The sequence below is a fragment of the Vipera ursinii genome, assembly GCF_947247035.1.
Source record: "Vipera ursinii genome assembly, chromosome: 2".
NCBI lineage: Eukaryota > Metazoa > Chordata > Lepidosauria > Squamata > Viperidae > Vipera > Vipera ursinii.
In genome coordinates, this window is record NC_139513.1 from 291,739,254 (window position 1) to 291,749,715 (window position 10,462).

At 49.0% G+C, this 10,462-nt stretch overlaps 1 protein-coding gene across 1 annotated transcript; it reads left to right on the forward strand.

Annotated features, from left to right (window-relative positions):
* Positions 1–2,892: 2,892 nt before the first annotated feature.
* Positions 2,893–3,706, forward strand: LOC310635007 (ribonuclease P protein subunit p25-like protein; the record flags this gene model as incomplete). The annotated part of the gene is made up of 1 exon (XM_083353545.1): positions 2,893–3,706. The coding sequence occupies exon 1, from the start codon at positions 2,963–2,965 to the stop codon at positions 3,704–3,706; it is 744 nt and encodes a 247-aa protein (XP_083209671.1). The 5' UTR covers positions 2,893–2,962.
* Positions 3,707–10,462: the final 6,756 nt, after the last annotated feature.

The window sequence follows — 10,462 nt, forward strand, 5'->3', positions numbered from 1 at the left end:
GAGATTTATGGGCATTGATGATAATTCAAAATGGAGCAAATACATTGACTCTCATCATGTTATTGTGGTTTCACAATCTGCTACTTTTGAGGAAGATGCGGACTGGTCCAGGATTCATTCTAACGATCCTGGAGTTTATTTTCCTAGAGATGATGTTGCTGATGCCACACAACCTGATCAAGAATCACAGGAGAATGTTCCTTCCACGAGTTCTTCTCAACCTACTGTTCCGTCTTCGCAAGCCGCCGATGTTGCTGCTGGCGACGATGAAGACGAGGACGACACAGAAGAAGAATGGACGGTTGGCCCGAGACGTTCCAAGAGGTCCACAAAGGGAATCCCTCCAAAACGGTATTCGTGGCAAGTAACAAAAACACCTGTACCTTTGATTTGTAATGTTACACTTCCACCTGAGAAGTTCACACAGATCAAACATCTCCCTGAATCAGAACAAGATAAATGGTTTGGGGCAATGCAGGCTGAAATGGACAGTTTAAAGAAACTTCAAGTGTTTACGCCTGCAAGCCCTCCAGCAAACAAGAAAGTTATTGGTACTCGATGGGTCTACAGGATCAAAAAGAAGCCGAATGGTGAGTCGTTGTACAAGGCCAGACTCGTAGCCCAGGGTTTCGCTCAACGTTACCCTGAGGACTATACAAATACATACTCACCCACAGTGCGGACTGAAAGTGTGAAAATTGCTTTAGCCACTGCAACTATCCTTGGCCTGGAAGTTTTTCAGTTCGATGTTGAAACGGCTTATCTTCACGCTGATCTTGATGAGGACATCTACGTCAAAGGTCCTCCAGGTTTCAGACAGCAAGAAGGGGATACCTGGTTTCTACACAAAAGTCTTTATGGTCTGAAACAGTCTGGTTTAATGTGGTACTTATGTCTTTCTGACAAACTAAATTCAATGGGCTTTATTAAGTCCGAAACAGATGAATGCGTGTTTACCAAAAGATCCGGTAATAGGTATGAGATAATTCTTGTTTATGTCGATGATATTGTTTATATTGGTCCAAATAAGCAGATGAGTGAGGTTTTTGCTAAAGCTTTACAAAAGTTTTTCACATTGAAGTCTTTAGGGTGTATTAACACTTATTTAGGTGTTCAAATTGCCAAAACTCAGAAGGGGTTTAGTCTCACACAAGAAGAGAAGATTGAACAACTGTTACATCACTGTAACATGGAGGACGCTAAGCCTGTGAGTATACCCATGCAAACTGACTTTCATATTTTGGCACATGAACCAAGTCCTGAGTTCGAGGATCAAACACTTTATCGCTCAGTCATTGGGTCGCTGCTGTATATTAGTAGTTGGACTAGACCCGACATTGCACTTAGTGTTAATCTTTTATCACGACACGTAGGCAAGGCAAAACAGTTTCATTGGACATGTGTTAAAAGGTTATTGAGGTATCTAAAACACACCAAAGACATGAAGTTGTTGTTGGAACCCACACATACTGACTATGCAGAGTTATGTTGTTTTGCAGATTCAGATTGGGCAAGTGATAAGAAGTCACGGAAAAGTACATCAGGTTACATGATGTTTTTAAATGGATGTCCTGTTTACTGGCATGTGCGTAAACAGAATTTTGTTTCTTGTTCCTCTACAGAAGCTGAGTATGCTTGTGTGTCTGATGCATGCAATTCTTTAACCTGGTTTGATGCTTTAGTCACAGATATCTGGACACATCCGATTCGACCAATCACAGTAATGGAAGATAATGAATCTGTGGTTTATATTTCTGAAACACGTTTTACAGGTTCAAGGTCCAGACACATTGACATCCGATATCAAAACATAAGGCAACTGGTTAAACAAGGTTTTGTGACGTTACAGTATGTGCCTACACGTGATCAAATTGCTGACATGCTGAACAAACCACTTCCTACAGCCCAGCATGAGTATCTGCGTGAGAAGATGTGCCTTACCTGAGTCTTCACTTTGCTGACGAAAGAAGGGGAATGTCACTGCACGTTTTTTTTTTTTTGTTCGTCAGAAAAGTTCATTTCTAACTGTACATTTCCCCTGTTCTCTGCACCTGTTGTGATAACTTATCTGGTAACCATAGTGAATCCCATATGACTAGCTATGTTATGGTTTCAGTCTGTTTAGTGCGCATGTCTAGAAGAAGTTCCCAGAGTTATTATCTGTATTGTTTTTCTTCACTTTGCTGTTACTGTCTGTTACGTTAAGATGTAGTGAGCTAGCTCTGTATAATATATATTTAGTTTTTATTTTTTGTAAGTAAAAGGTATTTAGTAAGATTATGCGTCGTGTTTTTCTTGCCTTCCTGCAAGTGTATCATGCATTCTCCGAAGCACGGTCCGTCGCCCTCTACAAAGGTGATTTTTACCTTGACAATCTCCTTCCCTTTTTCCCTTTTATTCTTATTATTTATTGGGCTTACATGCCACCCATCTAGCCTAGAGCCGACCCTAAGCAGCTTACAATAAAAAAAAGCTCAAGATGAAACATTTAAGCGTAATAACCATAAATATTAACACTAGAATTAAGTTGAAATTGCAAGCTGGGAAGAAAGGGAAGAAGATGCACAAAAGGAGGTGGGGTCTTAGCACATTAACCACCTCCAGAGTGAGATGCCCCAGTTGGGGGCCCAGGCCAGCTGGCAGAGCCAGATCTTCAGGCCCTTTCAGGACGTGTGCAAATCTCACCTGCGGGGTGGTGGATGATATTTCAAAGGGCAGAAGCCACAGCAGAAAACGCTCTTCTCCTGGCCTCCACCAGCTGTAATGTCTTGAGCGCCATGGTCTGCAGTAGACCTCTTCTGCTAGCACAATAAGGATAACCTGGGCCCATGCCTGAAGGGTTTTTATCATCCTTGAAGATGGAACAAGGGACTGGGGATAAACCTCGTCGTGTTCAGCGGGGTAAATTCCCAGATTTCTAAGACTTTGCATCCGTAATCCTATAGCATAATTGGATCCTGAAATGCCATTTCTGTCCTTGTTCCTTACAGCACTGCAAACCATGGAGAATTACCAGAAGTCCAAGGTAGTGGAGAAGCCTTCTCTCCCTTTCACCAGCTTGCCCTCAGACATCATTGAAATGAAAGTGAAGGATGGAAGCAAGATCCGGAATCTGATGGGCTATGCCATTGGCAAGATGGAGCAAGAGACGACGAGACAGATGCTCTTCAGCGGGGTTGGCAAAGCCATCAACAAGACCATCACCTGCGTGGAGATTATGAAGCGGCGGCTCAAGGATCTTCATCAGATCACAAAAGTGTTCTTTCAGCAAATAGAGGAGATTTGGGAACCGATTGTGCCAGACGCGGGCCTGGATCCCTTAACTGTGAAACGAAATATCCCTGCCATTTGCGTTTTGCTGAGCAAAGAGCCCCTAGTGAACCCTATCAAACTCAACGGCCAAATTCGATTATGTGCCGACTACAAAGCCACCCTAAACCGGGCATTAAACACACATACTTACCCTGTCCCCGCAGTGAAAGACGTCCTCTCCGTCCGTTCCGGCACCATTTTTGCCAAGCTTGACTTGGCGCAGGTGTATTTACAGCTCCTGGTAACTCCAGAAACCGCAGATGCGCAGACCATCGTTACACACCGCGGGGCTTTTAAAGTCAAATGCCTCCAATTCGGCATTTCGGCAGCCCCGGGAATTTTCCAAGAGATAATGGAAAAAACACTTAAAGGGATTCCTGGAGTATGCACCTAGTTCGACGATGTCCTCATCGCCGGGGAAACTAAACAAAATCTGGCAGACCGGCTATCAGCTGTTCTGAGTAGATTCAGAATGGCAGGTCTCAAATTACAAAAAGACAAATGTGCAATTGGAGTTCCCTCAACCGAATTCCTGGGATACAGAATAGATGCCCAGGGAATCCACCCTACCGACGCCAAGATTAAAGCCATCAATGCAGCCCCCACACCCAAAAACAAACGAGCTGCAAGCATTCCTTGGACTCTTAAACTTTTACCACTCATTCCTCCCCCACAAAGCCACTCTAGCTGAACCCCTACATAGGCTTTTGGACAAGGGGAGCCCATGGCTCTGGACACCAGATCACGACACTAGCTTCCAAGCCTTAAAGAACCAACTGTGCGACAGTTCCACCATCACCCTATTCAGAGAGGGTCTACCCCTATGCATCGCTTGCGATGCATCCCCGTACGGAATAGGGGCAGTTCTCAGTCACTTGCAAGAGACGGGAATTCAAAAACCTATTTCCTTTTATTCCAGGACACTCACGAAGGCAGAAAGTTTGGACACCCCTGTTTTACAAGGTCTCCTGCCCATGTTTTTATCCCCAGACCGGGCTTCCGTGGATAGTGTTTCACCAACAGCTTGGTCTTCTCTTTGTCAAAAAGTCCTGGGAACAGGTGTCTGCACGATTCAAGGACTCTTCTGGGCAAGCCCCATCTCTTCTGGAGCTTCATCCTCTGAAGGTGCAACTCTAGGAAGTTGGTGACTTTTGGAGGAAGGAAAAGTAGCTCTCGAGGGAAGACGGAGGCTTGAGTGACAGCCTTTGAAGGACGCAGTGGGGACATGCGGCCACTGAAGTTCCTCAGGAAACTCTGGACCAGGAAAGGAAGACCCCACTGGTGCTGTATCCTTTTCTTCCTAAGGTGCATCTCCAAGACCTCCCTGGCTGATGGCTGGAAGAACGGGGTCTTCCCTTCTGCAAAACGAAAGCCAAACTCCCTGGTCCCATCAGACAGACGTGGCCTCTCTGCATCCTGCTGGATGATGGTGGCCATTTCGGTAACAGCTTCCACGTACTTGAGACCAAGCCCCCAGAGAGAGGCCAGGTGGCCCCGTTGCAACACCAATCCAATCCGACTCATGGCTGCCAAGCCACAGGAGGAGCTGAGGATACGGCTTTGGGGAGTCTTCAGACCCTGAAGGATAAGCTTGGGGAGAGGTTGCCTTTGAGACCACGAAGAAGATTTCCAGGAGATTTGTGGGGCAGCAGGAAAGCTTTCCAAGCGCACCTCCAAATGTTTCTTAGTCGGGTGGACCTCCAGCTTCTTAAAGGCCTGAAGGCTTAAATTCCGAAGTGACTGAGCTCGACATAATCGAACTCCTCGCATCTTTTGAATGTCCGGTAGAGGTTTTACAAGGTCTCCTGTCCATGTTTTTATCCCCAGACCGGGCTTCCGTGGATAGTGTTTCACCAACAGCTTGGTCTTCTCTTTGTGAAAAAGTCCTGGGAACAGGTGTCTGCACGATTCAAGGACTCTTCTGGGCAAGCCCCATCTCTTCTGGAGCTTCATCCTCTGAAGGTGCAACTCTAGGAAGTTGGTGACTTTTGGAGGAAGGTGTTCTGTACCAGCCTGCTACCGGCCCTGCAGAAAAGGCAACCCCTTTATAAACGGCAAGAGGCTGGAATGACGTCTGCCAAATTTATTACTACAAAAAACAAACAAGACACGTACCAAGATACAGGTGCTTTGAAACACTGAGCGGTTGCTTTCAGCAAACCAGCCCTCCCCAAACATTCCCTTTATAAAGAGTTCAGGGCATGTCCTCTCTCTGCCTCCTTCCAAGAAGCCCCACAGCCTTCTTCTGTTTACTCCTACTTGACTGCCTCCTGCGTCGGGTGTCCTTGAACAGGGCCAGCTGTGGGTCATCTTCATCCACACTGTCAGGCTCACACAGCTGGGTCTCCATGGTGACCAAGTGGGAGGGGCCTGCCTGAGGGCTATCATCAGCAAGATCTTCAACCCCCTCAGCAAGGTCTTCAACACCCCCCTCCTCCTCTGATTCGTCCGACCCAACTGCCGAATCCACAGGCTGACCCTGAATCACAACAGAAGGAAAAGTAGCTCTCGAGGGAAGACGGAGGCTTGAGTGACAGCCTTTGAAGGACGCAGTGGGGACATGCGGCCACTGAAGTTCCTCAGGGAACTCTGGACCAGGAAAGGAAGACCCCACTGGTGCTGTATCCTTTTCTTCCTAAGGTGCATCTCCAAGACCTCCCTGGCTGATGGCTGGAAGAACGGGGTCTTCCCTTCTGCAAAACGAAAGCCAAACTCCCTGGTCCCATTAGACAGACGTGGCCTCTCTGCATCCTGCTGGATGATGGTGGCCATTTCGGTAACAGTTTCCACGTACTTGAGACCGAGCCCCCAGAGAGAGGCCAGGTGGCCCCGTCGCAACACCAATCCAATCCGACTCATGGCTGCCAAGCCACAGGAGGAGCTGAGGATACGGCTTTGGGGAGTCTTCAGACCCGGAAGGATAAGCTTGGGGAGAGGTTGCCTTTGAGACCACTAACAAGATTTCCAGGAGATTTGTGGGGCAGCAGGAAAGCTTTCCAAGCGCACCTCCAAATGTTTCTTAGTCGGGTGGACCTCCAACTTCTTCAAGGCCTGAAGGCTTAAATTCCGAAGTGACTGAGCTCGACATAATCCAACTCCTCGCATCTTTTGAATGTCCGGTCGAGGTTTTACAAGGTCTCCTGCCCATGTTTTTATCCCCAGACCGGGCTTCCGTGGATAGTGTTTCACCAACAGCTTGGTCTTCTCTTTGTCAAAAAGTCCTGGGAACAGGTGTCTGCACGATTCAAGGACTCTTCTGGGCAAGCCCCATCTCTTCTGGAGCTTCATCCTCTGAAGGTGCAACTCTAGGAAGTTGGTGACTTTTGGAGGAAGGTGTTCTGTACCAGCCTGCTACCGGCCCTGCAGAAAAGGCAACCCCTTTATAAACGGCAAGAGGCTGGAATGACGTCTGCCAAATTTATTACTACAAAAAACAAACAAGACACGTACCAAGATACAGGAGCTTTGAAACACTATCTGAGCGGTTGCTTTCAGCAAACCAGCCCTCCCCAAACATTCCATTTATAAAGAGTTCAGGGCGTGGCCTCTCTCTGCCTCCTTCCGAGAAGCCCCACAGCCTTCCTCTGTTTACTCCTACTTGACTGCCTCCTGCGTCGGGCGTCCTTGAACAGGGCCAGCTGTGGGTCATCTTCATCCACACTGTCAGGCTCACACAGCTGGGTCTCCATGGTGACCAAGTGGGAGGGGCCTGCCTGAGGGCTATCATCAGCAAGTTCTTCAACCCCCTCAGCAAGGTCTTCAACACCCCCCTCCTCCTCTGATTCGTCCGACCCAACTGCCGAACCCACAGGCTGACCCTGAATCACAACAGAAGGAAAAGTAGCTCTCGAGGGAAGACGGAGGCTTGAGTGACAGCCTTTGAAGGACGCAGTGGGCACATGCGGCCACTGAAGTTCCTCAGGGAACTCTGGACCAGGAAAGGAAGACCCCACTGGTGCTGTATCCTTTTCTTCCTAAGGTGCATCTCCAAGACCTCCCTGGCTGATGGCTGGAAGAACGGGGTCTTCCCTTCTGCAAAACGAAAGCCAAACTCCCTGGTCCCATCAGACAGACGTGGCCTCTCTGCATCCTGCTGGATGATGGTGGCCATTTCGGTAACAGCTTCCACGTACTTGAGACCGAGCCCCCAGAGAGAGGCCAGGTGGCCCCGTCGCAACACCAATCCAATCCGACTCATGGCTGCCAAGCCACAGGAGGAGCTGAAGATACGGCTTTGGGGAGTCTTCAGACCCGGAAGGATAAGCTTGGGGAGAGGTTGCCTTTGAGACCACCAACAAGATTTCCAGGAGATTTGTGGGGCAGCAGGAAAGCTTTCCAAGCGCACCTCCAAATGTTTCTTAGTCAGGTGGACCTCCAGCTTCTTCAAGGCCTGAACGCTTAAATTCCGAAGTGACTGAGCTCGACATAATCCAACTCCTCGCATCTTTTGAATGTCCGGTCGAGGTTTTACAAGGTCTCCTGCCCATGTTTTTATCCCCAGACCGGGCTTCCGTGGATAGTGTTTCACCAACAGCTTGGTCTTCTCTTTGTCAAAAAGTCCTGGGAACAGGTGTCTGCACGATTCAAGGACTCTTCTGGGCAAGCCCTATCTCTTCTGGAGCTTCATCCTCTGAAGGTGCAACTCTAGGAAGTTGGTGACTTTTGGAGGAAGGAAAAGTAGCTCTCGAGGGAAGACGGAGGCTTGAGTGACAGCCTTTGAAGGACGCAGTGGGGACATGCGGCCACTGAAGTTCCTCAGGGAACTCTGGACCAGGAAAGGAAGACCCCACTGGTGCTGTATCCTTTTCTTCCTAAGGTGCATCTCCAAGACCTCCCTGGCTGATGGCTGGAAGAACAGGGTCTTCCCTTCTGCAAAACGAAAGCCAAACTCCCTGGTCCCATCAGACAGACGTGGCCTCTCTGCATCCTGCTGGATGATGGTGGCCATTTCGGTAACAGCTTCCACGTACTTGAGACCGAGCCCCCAGAGAGAGGCCAGGTGGCCCCGTCGCAACACCAATCCAATCCGACTCATGGCTGCCAAGCCACAGGAGGAGCTGAAGATACGGCTTTGGGGAGTCTTCAGACCCGGAAGGATAAGCTTGGGGAGAGGTTGCCTTTGAGACCACCAACAAGATTTCCAGGAGATTTGTGGGGCAGCAGGAAAGCTTTCCAAGCGCACCTCCAAATGTTTCTTAGTCAGGTGGACCTCCAGCTTCTTCAAGGCCTGAAGGCTTAAATTCCGAAGTGACTGAGCTCGACATAATCCAACTCCTCGCATCTTTTGAATGTCCGGTCGAGGTTTTACAAGGTCTCCTGCCCATGTTTTTATCCCCAGACCGGGCTTCCGTGGATAGTGTTTCACCAACAGCTTGGTCTTCTCTTTGTCAAAAAGTCCTGGGAACAGGTGTCTGCACAATTCAAGGACTCTTCTGGGCAAGCCCCATCTCTTCTGGAGCTTCATCCTCTGAAGGTGCAACTCTAGGAAGTTGGTGACTTTTGGAGGAAGGAAAAGTAGCTCTCGAGGGAAGACAGAGGCTTGAGTGACAGCCTTTGAAGGACGCAGTGGGGACATGCGGCCACTGAAGTTCCTCAGGGAACTCTGGACCAGGAAAGGAAGACCCCACTGGTGCTGTATCCTTTTCTTCCTAAGGTGCATCTCCAAGACCTCCCTGGCTGATGGCTGGAAGAACAGGGTCTTCCCTTCTACAAAACGAAAGCCAAACTCCCTGGTCCCATCAGACAGACGTGGCCTCTCTGCATCCTGCTGGATGATGGTGGCCATTTCGGTAACAGCTTCCACGTACTTGAGACCGAGCCCCCAGAGAGAGGCCAGCCATTCTACTGATTAATTAATAGAGCTGGAAGGAAACTTGGAGGTCTTCTAGTCCAACCTCCTGCTCACGCAGGAGACCATATCCCATTCTGAACAATTGGCTGTGTCCTTAAAAGCCTCCAGTGATGGAGCATCCACAACTTCTGAAGGCCAGCTGTTCCACTGATTAATTGTTCTAACTGTCAGGAAATCCCCCCTTAGTTCTAGGTCAGGGGTAGGCACCCTCGGCTCTTTTATGACTCATGGACTTCAACTCCCAGAATTCCTGAGTCAGCATAGTTGAAGTTGAAGTCCATGAGTCATAAAAGAGCCTGGTTGCCTACCCCTGACCTAGGTTGTGTCATGTAGCACCACCTGGGCCCCTTAGCCGTTTTACCTTTAAAGGGGCAGGCAAAGATGTTCCCCAAAGAGGTCCAATGTTGGGACAATTCTTCTCTGCAGGGACCACAGAAGACAGTGTCCGTCCAACGCCCTACCAGCGTCTCCGTCAATTGCTCTGCAAAGACCTGCACTGCCAGGTGTGTTTGCAAGTAGCTCAGCACGCCTGGCAGCTAATTTATTGGCATCACACAGAGCACTGTGGCAACACCAAAGCCAGATTCCTGCTTTCTCCCAGGCCTTGCAAGGAAACCAAAGTCTCCACTGCCACCTTAGTAGAGGAAGAACAGGAGTCCTGCCTCTGGTCCTCCAGTGTGACCTCTGCCTGCCTGGGACCTATTTCCTTTGGCCCAGAGGGCACAGCATCCACTGATACAACCCAGCATGTGGCAAGTGTCGCAGCAGGGAAGAAGGCCTCGAAATGTAGCCTCCAGGATCGAAAGACCCAGGGCAGTTTCCTTGGGGAGCTGGACGTTTACACGGAGGACCTCTTGAGCTTGTCCTCCAGCACTTATGAGACCTCCTCCATCAGTAGCTGGACAGATTCTTCTGGCTGCTCTACCATCATCTTCAGCAGACTGAGGAGCTGCAGGTCCCTTAAGCACCACAAAAGGGTCCTTCAAAAGCAGAAGAGTAGCAGAAGCTCCAAGCCAGCTTCTCCCGAGGCTGCCAAGGTAGAGGAGATGCACTTTCCATCTGTGTCCGTCTGTGTCCGTCTCCTTCATGGAAGAAGCTATGATTCAGAGCTTAGAGTCTCACTGGCTAGCCAAGAGGCTCCAGCATCTGCTGGGGATGTGAGTGCTGCACGTGTTGCTCTCAAACTTAAGGCAAGGTTAGACAAATTATCAGCATGCATAAAAAATCACATTAATTGTTCAAAAGCATGCCAAGGGCATGCCAAACTTTCAAAAGCATGCCAAACTTTCAGTAAAAAGT